General features: G+C 41.2%; 1 protein-coding gene across 1 annotated transcript in view; it reads left to right on the top strand.

Annotated features, from left to right (window-relative positions):
- Nucleotides 1-17138, top strand: part of GLP1R (glucagon like peptide 1 receptor) — a 53800-nt gene that overhangs the window by 33448 nt on the left and 3214 nt on the right. Inside the window, exons 8-13 of the mRNA XM_017742331.1 lie at nt 3584-3644; nt 7777-7846; nt 8550-8638; nt 11168-11306; nt 12156-12197; nt 17121-17135. Of these exons, the coding sequence (XP_017597820.1) occupies nt 3584-3644; nt 7777-7846; nt 8550-8638; nt 11168-11306; nt 12156-12197; nt 17121-17135 (416 nt within the window). The remainder of the gene's footprint in view (nt 1-3583; nt 3645-7776; nt 7847-8549; nt 8639-11167; nt 11307-12155; nt 12198-17120; nt 17136-17138) is intronic.

Below are 17138 nucleotides of genomic sequence, written 5' to 3'. Positions count from 1 at the left end.
CAGAGAAAATTTTACTTCAGGAAGAAGTAAATTGCCGATTAGGGATGTGAGGCATGCGAGGATGAGGGGAGCCTCTCTTGCTCCTCACGCCTTCCCTGAAATTGCCTCTATGTAGAGAGAGGTACAATGCAAAGCTGCAAATACAGTGTGTCTGAATGGAATGGAATGGAAACTTGCTTGCACGTGGAGGTAAGGGAAAGAAGATGGCATGGAATAGCACCACCTGCTGACACCTCTCATGGTAACGGGGACTTTGTGGGTTCCAGAACACACCTGAGCTTTTCTGTTTTGTTACCAAAACATCTCAGACCCGTTAAATGAAGAGACAAGCTGCTATCAGCACATGGTAACTTCCATTAGCAGCCCCAGGAATTTCTTGCCCCTCTCGTTAGGGATAGTGGAGTATTCTGAAAACATCAGCCTGTGCAGATTTTCTCAAAATTTCGTTCTCTTACCTACCCCATCCTTTGGTCATTCTGAAAAATGACTGGTTTTCCAACTTTTTTTTTCTTACTGTGGAGACATCTGGCCAGGTGTAGAATATATAAGCTAGAGTGAAACTAAGTAGGTCGTGCTGCTTATTTATGCAGTGGTGTGTTAAGATGTTGATTTGGCAGTTCCATTACTTTCTCATAATCCATAATATGTATTATTATTGCAGCCTATAATTCAGATGCCCAGTCATTTGAAGTTGAACTTTATTAGCTGAGCTGTCAGCACGCTTATTTCCTGGTACACTTGACAGATTTCATAATCACCATGTAGTGTTCAAAGATTTTGGGTCAGCTATCAGCCTGCAAGAATAACTTTGCAGAGTTTATCATGAGCAGGCTGTTGCAGTTTCTGGCATCTTCAGAGTGATGCAGTACAGAAGAAAAAGTAGATATTACCACTTCCAGAATTCAGAGACCTTTCTCTGGTCAGTTCGTCTAGGAGAAGATCAATCTCAGAGCTTTCTGTATGACAAAAAGCAAAACCAGAAAGAGTTCAGCCTACACATTAAATAAATGCATTTTATAAATGAGTGCAGTTTTTTTCTTGGATATCTGATATACTTCGAATAACAGCCGCAGGAGAAAGAAGGGTGGGACTGAAACTCAAATGCACCAAAAGTGTTGTGTTGGAAGCCCATGACTGGAATACAGCGCTGATTCTGTTAATGAAACATAGTCATCTGTGGTGTTTATTCAAGGAGTTGTACATGGTTTATGTCCACTGTCTGCTCAAACCAGACAGAATTCTGACCGAGTGAAGTAGCCAGAATTATATATGCATTTATATAGGCTAATTAGATATCAAGATTGTTAATTAGTCATTGGAGAGTCTCAGTGATCCTTGCAAACTGCAGCTATTGCAGAGATGCTTCAAACTTGCTCGTATGCTGTTATGGAATGGCTTCTACAAGCTTGAAGTGAATTAGGGAATGTTCTTGGGGCAGTCTCCTCTTCAGATCTTCACTAGGGCTTTGGAAAGCTGCATGTATTCCCATTTGCTGGGACTGTGTCCCAGACAGTCTCCAGAGCCACCCATTTCTCAGGACCAGGCTTTGTGAATTTGGTAGATGTCAGGTGGTATCCATGTAGTAAGGTTTGAACATCAGTGCAAACTCATGTGTGTATTGCACTGTTAAGTCTTGGTGTCTCAGACTAAAATGTGCATTGCCAGCATGGAAAATAGTGTGACTGATGGTGCTGCAATACCAAGACACCAGTGGTGTGCATCACAAGTGGGAGTGGGCAGAGAATGTTGAACAAGTTGCTTTATATGTGCTGCCTATTAATTTGTATAATATTTGTATAGCTGATGCAATTCTATTATACCAGCCTCCCTCTAGTTAGGCTCTTTTGAAATACAGTGTTAATAATACATTCTCAATTCAAATGTTAAGTAATTTGATTAAACATGGAGAGATTTCTGATGTATCCAGAAGACAGAGATAACCTACAAATCATTATTGTTATCACTTGATCTATCAAATGATATATCCACAGACATACAGCCTTTGTGCTCTCAGTGTTCATATCTTATCCTGTAGGTTTCATATTAAGATGTCTAAATGCTCAGCAAAATCAAGAAAGGAATAATTCAAACTATAATTTGTTTCTGTGAATCAAAGTCTCATTTGGTTTGGAAGTGGTGTGCAATGAGCCTGTTCTTACTCTCTTTATATTACTGTCAAGGCAGTATAGAGTTTTTTGGTAACTTTGCTCCCAAAATACTGTGTGTTCTCAGTATCAAACACATCCATGGAACATAGTAGCTATTTGCCCAAGTAATCTCTACTCAATTCATTATCTTTGCTATTATTCTAATTACTGGTATTCTTTCCTTGCTGCTCTTTATTCTCTCTTTTTTTTATTATTAACTGATTAAGGAGGATATTGTTATTCTGTATCTGTAGTATTTAGCTGTTCTGATAGCAGAGAAATTCTACAGTACAACAAAAGAGAAGGTTTTTTACTGATAAAACCCAGAAACGATACTGCTTGAGGTGTTCAGACTGCGGGAGATCACCAGTTTCCCTGTGGCTTCTGCTGCCATGAACTGTGGATTTGCCCTGTGCAGAACTTAACTGCTGCAGCCTGATGTTCTTATGGTCCCTTGCTTTACTGGTTCTTAAGAATAAAGTAACAAAGTACACTAAATGGTGCTCTTTCTGTACAATGCACATGCAGCATCAGACACTGTCCAAGGATGAATTAGACCATCTTGGTCTATCCTCTGGCACAAATTCCTCATCCTGCCTTTTGAGTCACAACCTGCTTTTCTTCCTTGTGCGCTTTTTTAACATTCTCTGTACTGAGTATTGGTTGGTAGATGAACTTCAAAACTACTTTTGTGATCTAGGCTCTTCATAAATGAAAGAAATTAATTAGAGAGCCTTTGACACTGTAAAGCAGGTAATGAGTGCTAGCTTACTTGGCTTGTCTCTCTGCCCTTTACACCCCAGCTGAACTGACCAGCTGTAGCCCATGCACTGACAGGTGAGGGTAGGGCCAAGCCTCTCCTCACTGCCACAGCTTCGTCTGCTGTCTATGCTGCAGCCAGTCAAGTCCACACCAGTACCATAGCCAGAACTGGGACTTCTATGGGTGGGGAGAACACATGTGGGTGTGCCCACATTCCCTCTGCCATGGGGGGCTTGTGGGGCTGGGTGTGCTCCAGCCTCGACACCAACAGACAGCCTGAGCTTGGTCCTGCTTGACTACAGTGGGTGACCCACAGGCAGAAATACGGACACGAAGGTTTTGGTCAGAGCACACTGCACCCCTCTCTAGAATGAGTACAGAGGCTAGTAGAGCTTCCAGAAATTAAATTCCCTTGGCCCCTCTGTGAAAATATCCACAGAATAAGTGGTGAATGCCTGTTATGGGGCAGTTGTGTTGTTCATTTTTCACGCCTGTTGGGAACTAGGTGGGAGCCCACTAGTTCTGTTCATGGCCATCTGTGTTGGATAGGAGCTGCAACCCTGACACCCGCTAATTATGTTGCTCATCATTATGGGGGAGGCAGGGGGAGTTGTTCTCCTCTCTGCTTTTTCCAGTCTCAGTGTCAATGTCAGCCTTGTCTCCTCTCTTTTCAGGTGTGCCAATGCTGTTTGTTATCCTCTGGGGAACTGTCAAGTACCTTTATGAAGATGAGGGGTTGGTTTCGTTCTGATTTTTATCGCTATCTCATTTGTGCTGTATGTGTGCACCAGCAGGTCATTGTTTGCTTTCTGTTCAGTGTGGTTTGCTTTGGCAATGTGCTGAAACATCACATAATTGCTTCTGTTTTGTCTGAAGGTCTTGCATAACATTTCAGAAAGGAGCATATGTTTTTTTCTATCAGAATTTTCTGCATGTCTGAATGAATCTATTCTTTTGCAGGTCAAGGAAAGGTATGTTTTGTTTTTCTGTACTTACAGTATCAACAATAGAAGTCATCATACCCAACCAAGACCATTCCTGATACTGTGCCTTTGGCAGTAGCCTTTACAGTTGTTTCAGAGGAAGGCAGCAACCTCCCACAGGATTCTGCCTGTGATTTGTAGTGATTAGCCTATGCCTAGCAGCAGAGAAGTGATTGCCTTTTCTTGTTTAAGCTCCCATTATTTAGATTTTCTTAAAATAAAGGCGCATTCTCTGTCTGCTTATGTTAGTCTTGCTGGAGTCAACTGTGTCACGCATGAGACTGCTGTAGAACACCAAATACTTTTTGTCCATTTTTACCATGGTGGCTGTTCAGAAAAAAATTACCTTGGTATATGCTTTATATACCAAATAGCATTGTAGTTTGTTGGGGTTTTTTTGATTTTAAAAAAACAAACAAAAGGGAGGAAAGTGGCTTCTTCTTTTTAGAAACAGTGGCTGCCTAGAAATATTTGGGTAGCTTGCTTTGTGATGAAAGAAGTAAATTTGTGCTCTTTCATTTTTATTATTAACTTATTATTTAATGGGTTTTCCTCTTAGTTTCCAAACTATCCAGCCAGCACTTTTCTAGAGGATTTTTTTTTCTTTTCTTTTTTCTCCCAGGCAGAATCATTGCTGGAGAGATGCTGCAATGTGAAAATTCAGTTTAGTCAAAGCTACCCCCCAGACTGTTTTCTGGTGTTTGTGAGTATTAAGAACCAGCTTTTTTGTGTGTGTTCCTCAGAGTACTGAACCAGTTCAGTCAAAACGGCCTTTTCTGGCTTAAGCAATGCTAGGATTTTTTGACTTTCCTTTTCAAGGCTGACTTGATGACATTCTGTAGCAAGATTGTGGCTGTACTGATGTACTGCAAGTTTTGTTGACATTATCAGAATAGGTGTAAAGACCATGCAGCCTCCAAACAGGCGACGTTGCATGGGCATATCTTCCTACTGATGTAGAAAATGTATTCAAAGTGCTCATGCTGAGCCACTCACATTATGTGGTGCTCAGAGTTGATTTATGTTTTCTGTTAAGGAAAACTGTCACTCACTGCCTTCAGCAGACCTTAAAAGGGGCAATTTTGCACATTATTGAATTTTCTAAATCTTGTCTAAATATTTGTAAAATACAGCAATAAATAACCACATGCAGCAGCTGCTCTGAAAGGCAAGATTTCTGTGCCTTGGGCAGGCATTTGCTGGAGCAGCCAGGGGTATCTTTCATGCTGTTTGCCATAGCTCTGTCACCATGCAGCAGGCTGTAAATTTCATTTGTGATTTAACTACTTCCCTAGCTGTGAAGAATAACTGGAAATAAATGTGGTCAGGGCTGGGAATTTGAGGCAGTCCTGTGAACATAGCAATTGGAATAAAGGACTGAAGCCTGCAAGACTTGGTTGTACACTGGCTTCTTCTTTCCTTACATGTGCAAGTATAAACTCCTTTAGCATGCAATTACTGTTTTCAAAAGTAAGCTATTGAAAAATATTTTGTCTAGATTACAAATACAATTAAAGGCAAGCTCTTGTTCTTAGACTGTGCCTAAAAACCTGATACTTAAACATTTTTGCTTCTGTCTGCAATTAAGTTTGTGAGCAAAACAGTCAGCCTTCAGTCCTTTTTTTTTCCATTCAGCTGTAGCAATTCAAGGTGAAAATTCAGTGTTTTCACTTTTAGAAGGGGAATACTGGATTGATAAGCAAAGGCAGAAACATCTCAGTAGCATTTTTTTCGTGCGACAAATTCTCCATTCATGGCTCTGAGGCTATTAGTTGCCAAGCATCTTCTAAGTGGTGCTGAGCAAACTGTAGGGCTAGATCCCAAGCACAATAGATATTGGTGTATTTATCAGTGTGGCAATCACAGAAAGCACAGATGGGCAAGAAATCACATAGACATCTACCGATTTTATTTTCTGGATGCTTCAATAGTCATGACACCTTAATTGACCTGTAATGGTTTTTTTATTGCACATACTTGTATAAATTTAAAGGTAGCTAAAATTGATTTGTGCCACAGGAAGTAGATTAACCCACACAGAAATGTGGGTTAATGTTAAGAATGTTTCTCAGCCTCTGTTATTACAAATAACCTTTTTAATTGCGTCTGCATCTACTGCAGCTAGTGAGAAAATCAGAACTCCACTTCCAGCCACACCTGTTAGCCCATCAGTCTTGAGGTGTTCAATTAAAATTAATTTCAAAGGCTCCATGAAGCTGGCTCCCAGTCATGTGTACCAATTAAGAAGTTCTGTTACTCAGATTCTGGCTCAGGTACACTGACTGCACACAGTCTGCACGCCTTTTTTCTCCGATACCTAAATACAATTGAATTGGAGGCTGTAGAGCTGCTGGTGGTAATAATATGCTTTTTGTATGCATTAAACTGAAATTGAAAGAAAAATGAAATCCCCAGCCCTCCTCAGACTGGCAGTCCCTGCAAGGGAACGTGGAATTGCCACACCAAGCTGCTACGCTTTCCTCTCCAGTACGTGAGCACCTGTGGGTGTCTGGTTGTAGCATGGATCCCTCCCACGTGCTGCATGGTTTGCTCTTTTCTCTTAGACTGTCCCACTACAAGGCTGGGGAGGGTTTCAGCTGCACCAGCATCACCCATGCTGATCTTTCATAGGCCTGTTACAAAGCCTTAGGGAAAATTGTGCATATGTATGTTTTGGCAGAACAGATTTGGAGATGAAGAGAAAGCTTTTTTTTGGGAAGGAACCTCTGTTTTATGTAGTGCTGTGTTTCGTGGTTTGTTTCACAGTCTGTGTAGCTGAGAAACCTGCTGGCTTTCCTGGTGACTGTTGCTTTTGAGTAATGCTGAGCAGGAGGCTAACAGAGTTATTTTATAGAAATATTAAGAACGCTGTCACTGCAGCAGCAAGTGAAGTGGCACATGAGCACTGCCCTAACACCTGGGCCATTGTGCACAGACAGGGCCCATCAGGCAGTGGTGGTGGCTGGCTGTGGCCACTGGGGGACCAAAAGGAACTAGATGTACAAACCCTCAGTGTAAGAGTCACTTCAAACCAGTGATCCCGAACTGGGGCTGCCATGACTTTTCTTGTCATTTTTCTCCCATATTGCTCAAAGAGACAGGAATTTAAAAAGCCAAAATGAGACTCATGTGGAAAATGAAGTATTATATTGCTGCAGCATGCTACTCGCTTGGCAGAGGGCTTAGGTCAGCAAAAGTTAGGAACTGCTGCTCCCGTGTTTGATGTTACTTGCTTATAATTTTTTAACTCCCTGTGGGCCTGAAACCTTGTGCATATGCAGTGAAGGAGCTGGTGTTTGAAGATGCAGTTGCTTTCCCCTGGTTGAAATTAGTAACTCCTTTTTGAAAATAAGGACAGATAAAATAGATGACTGATCTCAGTACTGATATGAGAATAATGATGTAAGTAATGGGATAATGAGCTAACAAGCAATTAAATAAGATGATCTGACATTGGAGACTAAGAATAATAAAAAATAGTGCAGGACAAGGAGGCTAGGAATGACAGCAGAAAGATTGGACTCAAACAGATTCCCCCCCTTCTCCTTTCAGCCAAATGACAAATTTGACCTTGGTTTTAATGGAGTGAATCTTCACAATTAATGGATGAGAATTCATAGCAAATTGTGGAGGAGAGCTAGCCATTAGTGGGCAAGAAAGGCCAGTGAATAGTGTCCAGTTGGATTATGATAGCTGCAATAGTACAAAGCATTCAGTGTTTCTAAGAAGCAGATGCATCTGTTTCCATGTCAGCATGATGTGCTTTCCTAGGATCTAGTCCTTAATATTGTTTTCCATCTGCATTGCTGGAACAGAATGAAAAGCGAGAGATTTTAGTAATGTACTGAAACTTTTCCTTCATCTCCTTTTTGTCCTCTTACTAGTTGCTGGACCAGAAACTATAACATGAATTACTGGCTGATCATCAGACTGCCCATTCTCATCGCCATCGGGGTGAGTCTGAGACACATACTGTGTCCCTGAGAACAGCACAGTATGGTACAAAGATGCACACTTGGCCATTGTGCATGTCCAAAGGCTAATAACCTTTGAGGCTGTTGACATTTTCATTCAGAGATGTGATGTTATGAAACCGAGTTGGTTTCTGTCACTGAAATTCCAGACTAGCATTTTGTTTCTTTAATTTGGCCACATGCCATGATGTTGTAGTGGCAGGACATGGTAACAGAACAGCATGGTGCAGCAGGGCTGTTAACTCTTCATGAACAGAAGGTGTGAAAGGTAGTTCAGGGAGACCAACGATACTATCTCAGGTACTGGGCTATGAAAGAGCCACAAAATTTGTGGCATTGTGTAGAAATGCCCTGTTCTGCAGGCACAAGACTGTATCAGGCTCAGACCTCCAGACAAGGCAAATGGGCCAGCCCACACCTTTAATGTGTCTCACTCCAGAGAGTAAGTAGGGTCCCCTGCTTTGTGTAATGAAGTGCTTGTGTTTTCAAGGGTGGCTTGTGCATTCACAGTATGTAATTAGATCACAGTTCCTTAGAAAGGAGTTGAGTTCTGTAGTAAATTCTGCAGCTGCTGCATAGCAGGATGCACAGAGACTACACATGCATACACAAACCAGCCTTTTTGAGTACTTACGCACATGTGTTTATTGGTGGTGATACAAATTCTTTTTTCACTTCTCCAGGTAAATTTCCTCATCTTCATCAGAGTTATATGCATCATCATCTCCAAACTGCAGGCTAATTTGATGTGCAAAACTGACATAAAATGCAGGTATGTCATAAGGTGGTCTGACACTTTTCGTGCTCATCAGAATAAAAGCAGCCAAGGACATACATGAACGGAATGGGTTGACAAAGGTGGTTAAAGATCACAGCCCCTGAGTAATGCACAGGTGTGGTGTCACACTTGGGTGTAATTGCTTGGACAGTGAGTTCACAGAAAAGCCTCAGGGAAGCCAGGGCAGGTATTTCACCTGTGTTATAAACAGAAGGCTTGATGTCTGTCACGTTAGTCTTCCATTAGATGAATGGATGAATATTAATTAAGCAGATACTTTTAAAATACTTGCAGCATATGCAAGTACTGAATGTTAGAGTCCTTGAAATCACTCAGAGGAGGGCAGCAAAGCTGATGTAAGGGCTGGAAGGAACATCCTGTGAGGAGTGGCTGAGGACTTTTGACTTGTCTAGTTTGGAGCAAAGGGCTCTCGGGGATGACCACATTGCCTTCTACAACTCCCTGAGGAGTAGAAGTGGAGAGGGAGGTACTCAGCTCTTCTCCCTGGTATCCAGTGATAGGATGTGTGGGAATGGTTCAAAGCTGTACCAGGGGAGGTTCAGATTGCACATCAGGAAGCATTTCTTTACTGAGAGTATGGTAAAACCCTGGAACAGACTTCCTAGAGAGGTGGCCAATGCCCCAAGCCTGACAGTGTTGAAGAGGCATTTGGACAGTGCCCTCAAGAACGTGCTTTAAGTTTTGGACAGGTGGTTGTCGTAGGTTCCTCCCAACTGAAATATCCTATCTTTCTCTAATTTGAACAAAATAATATGAACTGATAGAAATAAAAGCTTTCACTTCAAGGAAGACAAGGTGGGATCATTTTGAGTTTTGCTTCTTGTTCTTCTTGCCAGTAGTTACTGGGACAAACTTTTAATCTTAAATGCATGAGATGTTTCAAGGGAAATGTTAGGGCTGTCACAGAAATACTCAGTTTTTGGTTTGCAGGCTTCAGTCTATCCGTGTCTGAATTCTTCCAGTTATTTAATCACCTTGCTAAGATTCATGGTTGCATCCTTCATTTCTGCATCTTGACTGTTATATTGCAGTCTGCAAAACAATGTAGGAATAACAAGTTAGCTCTTGAAGTGTAGAGCTATGTGCTGTGGTAGCTGGACTGCTGCTGGCACTGGACTTAGCTACTTTGACATTGGGTGTTTCAATGCTACAGCCTTCTAAACTAGAGGCAGCATGTATTTTCATGTGTTTTTATCAGCGTAGAGTTGCTGTGTATGTTACCTGCCTTCTTTACCTCACATGAAATTTTGGAAATCCTAATGTGTCTTGAGAGTTTAAAACAAAGATGAGGACCTAGGTCTGAGCTGGAGGCTTTTATTCCAAGCCCACTTGTAGAGAAAATGGAGTATTTTCAGAGGGTCACAGTGAAAAGACAAGGGCAGAGGTCACAAGTTACAGCAAGAGAAATTCCACTTGCATGTCAGGTGAAAATAAATTAATGGTCAGAGTGGTCTGATGCTGGAGGAGAGGCCCAGAGGGGCTTTGGAGGACCTTGGAGATACTCAGAACTTGGCTGGACACAGCCTTGAGTAACCTGCTGTGAACTGGAGTTGGGCCAGGGACTTCCAGAGGCGCCTTCCAACCTGAGTGATTGCATTATTCAGAATAGCAGCCAATAGCCCTCAGGATCTACAAAGGTCTGACAGCCCTGCTAACTGAGTGATTTTGTGTCTACTGACTTGTCTCAAAACAGATTGCTGTGAGATGTTGGCAAGTTCTGTGGCCCAGGAAGCTCCCACATGATCCTCATGCATCTTTCACTAACCTGTTAGGTGGCTGGCATGTATGTCTATCTAAAAAGAGTTAAGGATCGTTCTTGTGAATTTTTTCCTGTGGTTGTGTACCTTGAACTCTCTCACGGGTGAAAAATAATTTATTTCAGGTTGGTTTGTCTTTCATCCTTTGCTAGCTGTGTCTTTGAACTTGCCATCACTCATTTCAAGACAGTTTGATTGCTTTGACAAAGTGTTCTGCAGTTACAAATAGTTACAATGGTTAGAGGATTTAACACGCCGTAGAGGTGGGAAGGAATAGCAAGTACTCTTCCCTTTGCCAAGATATTTTTTAAATATTCCAGCTATTGATAGATTATGTCTTTCAGGTCATCAAGAAGGTAGGTTTTGGTTGTCTTTCTCAATTACAGGTGGAGAAAAAAATACAGGGGAAAGACATTGCAGGTACAAGAAAGCACATGGTTTCTTACTGAGTTGGGAATATTTTCCAGGTGAAATGCAGCTAGTAGCTGGATACAGAGCTTTGCTCTCACCAAGAAATGGTCTGCAGTGAAGTGGTAGGGGAGGTTAAAACTTGTGGGAACTTACTAAGGTCATTTTGAGGAGGTTTTCATCCTGCAGCCTCTGGAGGAGGACCCTGCGTCATTGACTTGCCAAAGTTGAAGCTGTGTCAGAAACAGAATGCAGGAACAGTGGCTCCCAGTGATCATTTGGATCGACAGTGGTCTATTCAGTGGCACTGTGTTCTTTAATTTCTTTGTGATCTTAGGTTGGCCAAGTCTACGCTGACTCTGATCCCACTGCTGGGGACCCACGAGGTCATCTTTGCCTTTATTACTGACGAGCATGCCAGAGGGATGCTGCGCTTCGTGAAGCTTTTTACTGAGCTCTCCTTTGCTTCATTCCAGGTAGCACTCACAGTGTGCCCATGGGCGTAAGATATTTCTTAACTGCTATTTGGGGACCTGCTTTCTCTCTCATTCATTGCATGCTCCCTGTTCCTTATATTTCTCAGGTTAGCACTAGATGTTACAGGATTATGACAGTGGAAAGGAAGGTGTAAGGACTAATTTTTAACAGCCAACTTGACTACAATAAACTGGTATTCCTGTCCACATATTAATATTTACTTCCTATGGCTCACCTCAGGGCAATAAGAAAATTGTCTGTGATTTCCTGTAATTGTATAATGGCATTGCTGAAAGCACATTTTGTGCTTTCTCCAGTGTTTTTGATAGTCCTTGGAAAATCTGTGCTGTGAGAGGTAGCTGTCTCCAGCTGTAACTGCATGTGAGGAGGGCATAGGCTTATTGTGATTTTTATTTAACTATTGCCTTAGGTAAGGCCATTTCAAATGAGTCTCCTTGTGTAAGGAAATCATTATTCTTTTAGTTTCCCTGCACAGTCACTCATTCCCCATTTATCAAGCGCAGAGCTGTATTTAAGACTGCTGTGAATTGCTCATTTATGAAGCGTTTATGACTTGAAACCAGGTAAGGAAGAAGGGGAAAGAAATCACTAGACAAAAATAACAGATTGAAGAAAACAGCAACTCCTTTTTCCTAATACCATGTACTTTGAGACACAGTTTGGTTAAACCTCCACTCTGCCATCAGAGCTGACAGGGATCAAAGATTCTCCACCTTTCAGTCTTATCATGGACATGCCAGTGTGAAGCCTCTAGCCCTCTGCAAGTGAGTCTGGCAAAGTGAGGAAACTGCTCTGCTCACTGTTCTTCTGGTTTTTGTTGATTTCAGGGGCTGATGGTTGCAATTCTTTACTGTTTCATCAATAATGAGGTAAGAGAGAGACTATTTGTTCCAATTTGCCTTATCAGCATACACCATAGGAAAAGGAAATTGAAAATGGTCTTGAACTGCTAAATTGTCCTTGTTCAGGACATTTTTTTTACAGATCCTTCCTTGCACAGCTCCATGGGATAACTCATCAGACAAATGTGTTTGGAGGGAATTCAGGTAGCGTAATTTAGGGTCACTATTTGTAGACGAGGAATCTCACAAATAGTGTTGCTTGCAATTGTGTAGGTTGCACTGGTGGGATTCTTTAATTAAGAATTATAGCTACTCTTCTTAATCTGTTTTATAGTGCTTCTTATTTGCTTGTTTTTGTGAATGTGGGAGTGGAGCCCATTTTATTACATGAACTTAGCTCAGCTGGCTGGTGAAGTTGGAGAATCCTTGTGGCTGTTGCTGTACAGTTTGGTTTCATTTAGTTTCCCTTTAGCCCAACTGCTTGAAGACATTATCACTCTCTCATTAAAACTGAACTTCACAGTGGTAAATTCAACAGGCCCAGAAGAATGTACCTTTGGCTTTGAGTTAATTGATTGCAAGTACCATCTTCTGTGGCTTGTGCTGAATCCCAGCCCTGTAGAGGGAAAGGGTATTGTTCTGTTTCAGTATTGCAGGAAACTCTCATGTTACCTTCTAAGTGATTGTTATTCATTCATTCAGCAGCCAGGTTTGTAAGGGAAGCAAACACTACTCATGTGGCAGTACATTATTAAATTAAATGCACATCAGTATGTTTTACACTCACACTAAATCTACTTTTAACGGTGACATGGTAATTCAAGATCACTTATTGAGAGACAGGCCTCATCGAGGAATTGGAATCAGTAGAAAAATGTGCTATTTGTGTCATTATGGCCAGCCTGGAGTCAACAGAAAAGCAGCAGGCACCCTGAACTAAGCCTTGCAGGAGTCAGCTCACTTTTGTAGCTTGTGGGTAAGATTTTATTGAAGTGAATTTGTTAATTGTACTGCTTACAAAATCAGAGCTGAGTAGCAGCAGGCTTTGCTGTTGTGAATGAATGTCACTTGCTGCGTGTCGTGAATTGGAAGAACATTGCTTCAAATTCCTTGTATGGCTTTACAGGTGTACTTCAATCCTGAGATGCAGCACTGTCTGCTGGTGGATCATGTATTTCTTTTGATTCACCTTGGCATTTGCTCATACATCCCCTGTGCATCTGCAGCCGGGCCTCTCGTGTGTAATGCTCAATAACTTCCTTCACATGGTATAAGGACAAAGTTACGTCATAACCCAGACTTTATTACAAGGCCTCAAACAGGCAGGCTTGTTTCATTTGAGGGAGCTTACTGTGTAATAGCCTACCTTTGTTTCTAAGAGATCCTCCAAATCTCTTGTTACTATAATTCTCTTGCCTTTGTAATATAGTTCATAAAATATAACCACAGTGTGCTCAGCTTCACTGACAGACAATCTAGGATGAATTATTTTGCTTGTTCGAACTCTTGTTAAAAGAGAGGCGTAGGATTTTGTCAAGCCTGGTCATCAGCATCCGTAAAATAAATCTACGTAAAGAGTTTGATTAAGTGAAGTCTGTTATAAACTATATGAGAACTCTTTCCTAGACTAAATGAGAAACTGTCTTCTGACACACTGTGTATGTCCAAAGATTATACTTGTTTGCAGTGTGGTCTACATTTTATTTTTGTCTGTGACTCATTGACTCTTTTTCCTTAACCATACAGAATGAAAATTCTTTGCAAGTCCTAGTGCCCAGATCAAGACTAGAAGTGAAGATAGAAGCAATATTAATGTCCTTTTCTAATATCTACTTCTGAAAAAAAACCAGAATATGTCTTATTTCACCTGAAAGATTCTGGATTTGCTCTGAAGCCAACAGTCGGATCTCATGAAGAACATTGTTACCACCAATGTTCTTTGCAAAATGAGCTTGGCTTAATATGACTGGTTTTTCTGCTGTTAGTACTGCTTTCTATAAGAAATATTTTAAACCACAGAGATGCTGCCTTTTTCCACCAGTTAGTTCAGGATGGTTCAGGTTTCATTCTCTGTAGTCTTGGTTCTCCTTTTTGCCTTCTTGCTATTGCAGTGGAAGTATGATTCACTATCATCTACTTTAAAGAATCTGTCCTGATATCAGGACTCCTGAGTTCTTGAAGTACTGCTCAATCCTCCCTTTTGCTTTTAATTTTTTTCATTCTCTACAGAAACTATTAATTAAATTCTTCCATCAGCTCCACTCCATCCCATTTTAGACCTACTTTCCTTTCACTATGATTTGGTGAGATTTTTTTGGCAAAATTTAGGAGGCTTTTATAATCAGATTCCAGATTGATTGCCACACTGTCAACTTTCTTCCCCATTAGCTGCATAAAGCTCAATCAGCAGCTTTCTGTGAGAGGTCTTCTCCAACTTTTAATCTCCATGACCATCTTTTTCAAGTTCTCTGACCTCTTCCCTTTCTCTTTTAAAATACTCTACATAAAAATTTTTCGTCTTCCCCTTTCTCACATGTCATGGTTTAACCTCAGCCAGCACTGTGCAGCCACTTGCTCATTCCCTCTTGGTGGGATGGAGATGAGAATTCAGTTCGTTTACTACTTCCCACTGGCAGGGAGGTGTCTTCCCAGCTTCTTGCACATCTCCAGCCTGCCAACTGTCAGGGTGGGATGAGAAGCAGAAGAGGCCTTGGCACTGTGCAAGCCCTGCCTAGCAATAACAAAAGCATCTCTGCATTACCAACACTGTTTCCAGCACAAATGCAAAACACAGCCCCATACTAGCTACTGTGAAGAAAATTAGCTCTACCCCAGCCAAAATCAGCACATCATGGGAGCTTTGTTTTTGGTATCCTTTTTCCTGTATAGCTTATTTCTGGAGAATCTTATCAACACAGGGAAGTTACTAGGATAATTATTTTGCTGAAAGATCAGTAGATCTGCTTCTGTGCTCAGGAACTGCCTCTGCAAAATAAATCTTAACCTATTCCCTTGCTTATACATTCAAAGCCATCTAGGCAAAAGCTCAGTTCAACCCAGACAGCAGAGCTTCTCCCTATTCCTCTTCCTAACCCATGGAGAGAAAACTGGTATTACACCATTCAGATCTGTTCCTAAGACAGACCGATTCCTGCAGTCTTTTGTTCAGGTCTTCCATGCACTTTATCTCAATCTTGCAGGCTATCTGTATAATAGCTCAAGCCTGTAATGTCCAGCTGGAGTAAAGACTCATTTCCTCCCTTTGACTGACCTGAAGGTACCTATTTCTATTGCTCATTGACTTATTCTGTCAGTCACTACATTCATGCTTTCATTCAGGATTTGCCAGTAAATGCCTGCAACAGCTTTTTTCCAGTGCCACCTTACTGTTTTCCATGCCCACAAAAGATGCCAAATACTGGAGTGGTAATACAGTCAATTCTTTTCCTGCAGGCACTATGGTTCCTGCATTTCTGCCTTTGGCTGCCCATTCTCCCTCATTCTTCTATGCCAGGCGATCCCAGACACACAGTCTTTCTCTGGTGTCTTTATGCACCTTTTGGCACAACAGACCCCCCTTTACCATGGTAAAATACAAGCTTCTGTCTCAGCATCTTTGCTTCTGACCCATGAGGTGAGGTGGAGGTCAGATTCTGGATTCTGACAGATTCTCAGAAACACAGAGATGCAGCTGGTTCCACCAAGACAGTGTTCAATACAAGGGCTGTAGCCCAGAGTTGAAAAGCGCTGCTAGAGGTACCCACCAGGGGAAGACAATTAGTTTTTTAAGGCTTTGCTCTTTTTTTAGGACTGCCTCTCAAATTCAGTATTTCACAGAGAACAAGCAAAGAAAGTAGACACACAGCAGCTTGTTTCCTAGGAAGTTTCCCTCAGAATATGAAGGTTTCAGCAGCCTGGGCATGATGACAAACCTGTGTTGAAACTGCCATCAACCTACTTAGTCTCTTGGTGGTCAGTGCAAAATCCTAAAATAAAAGAAAAAGCATCTCTCCAGAGAAGGCTCCCTTAAGTAACCCACATACAGTGAACTTATTTCCAGGCAGAAGTACACACCATAATGAACTGATTACTGTGGTTGCACTCCTGCCTTTTATCTGGAGTAACAAGCGTGCAATTTTATGTCCTCTGCCTTATGTGTTAAAAGCTAATGGTGTTCTTAATTCAGTCAAGTGGCAAAAACTTTGCCCTTGGAACAGGGAAATCTAAATTCTGTTTGTTTTAGCAGTTACAAAATCTGGGATAAACTTCCAGACAAGTGCAGAGGTTACACAGTTCAACCCAGAACCTGTGACTAGATGAGCATACATTGTTGCTTTAAGAAAAGCTAGTATCTGGAATGAGATACTGTAATTGCTGTTTAAAAAGGGGGAATAAGTACAGTCTTTAATCTGTTTAATTGTTGTTTTCAATTCTGAATAAACATTTGGTTTTGTATGAAATAAAAAGAACCCACATAAATACTCAAAGAACAAAAATAATCCAGGACATATTAATGTTTAAATCAAACCAGAAATTAGAACTCTTAAGAATACTTGTTGTGCAATAGTGAGCAGGAAGCCAGTCTTTTCAGGTGTTTCATGGCTGATAAGCAAATTCAGCTTAATTGTTAGTTCTGGTAGGGCATAGAGTATGATCAGTATTGAGGTGAATACAATTTAGAGCAAAATAATGAAGGTAAGATTTTCTGGTGCATAAAAGAGCTTTTTTTCTACAAGTAAAAATGAATGTAATCATTATTTTAAATGTGGAATGGCCTACAATGGATTAATGAGATAATTGGATAATTGGAAGCAATAATATTGCAGCTTTAAGGTACTTCCAGCTTTTCTCAGTAGTGTGGTATCCTTCCTTGCTTTTTTCTGATGGAGTCATTTAAAGAGCTGATCAGTTCTACAGTCATTCCTTTTTTTCCTTCTTTGCTTCTCTTAGGTTCAGATGGAGTTTCGG

The sequence above is a fragment of the Corvus brachyrhynchos genome, unplaced genomic scaffold (genome assembly GCF_000691975.1).
Source record: "Corvus brachyrhynchos isolate BGI_N302 unplaced genomic scaffold, ASM69197v1 scaffold188, whole genome shotgun sequence".
Taxonomy (NCBI): Eukaryota; Metazoa; Chordata; class Aves; order Passeriformes; family Corvidae; genus Corvus; species Corvus brachyrhynchos.
Note: the sequence above shows the minus strand (reverse complement) of the source record. Positions and strands in the feature narration are given on the sequence as shown.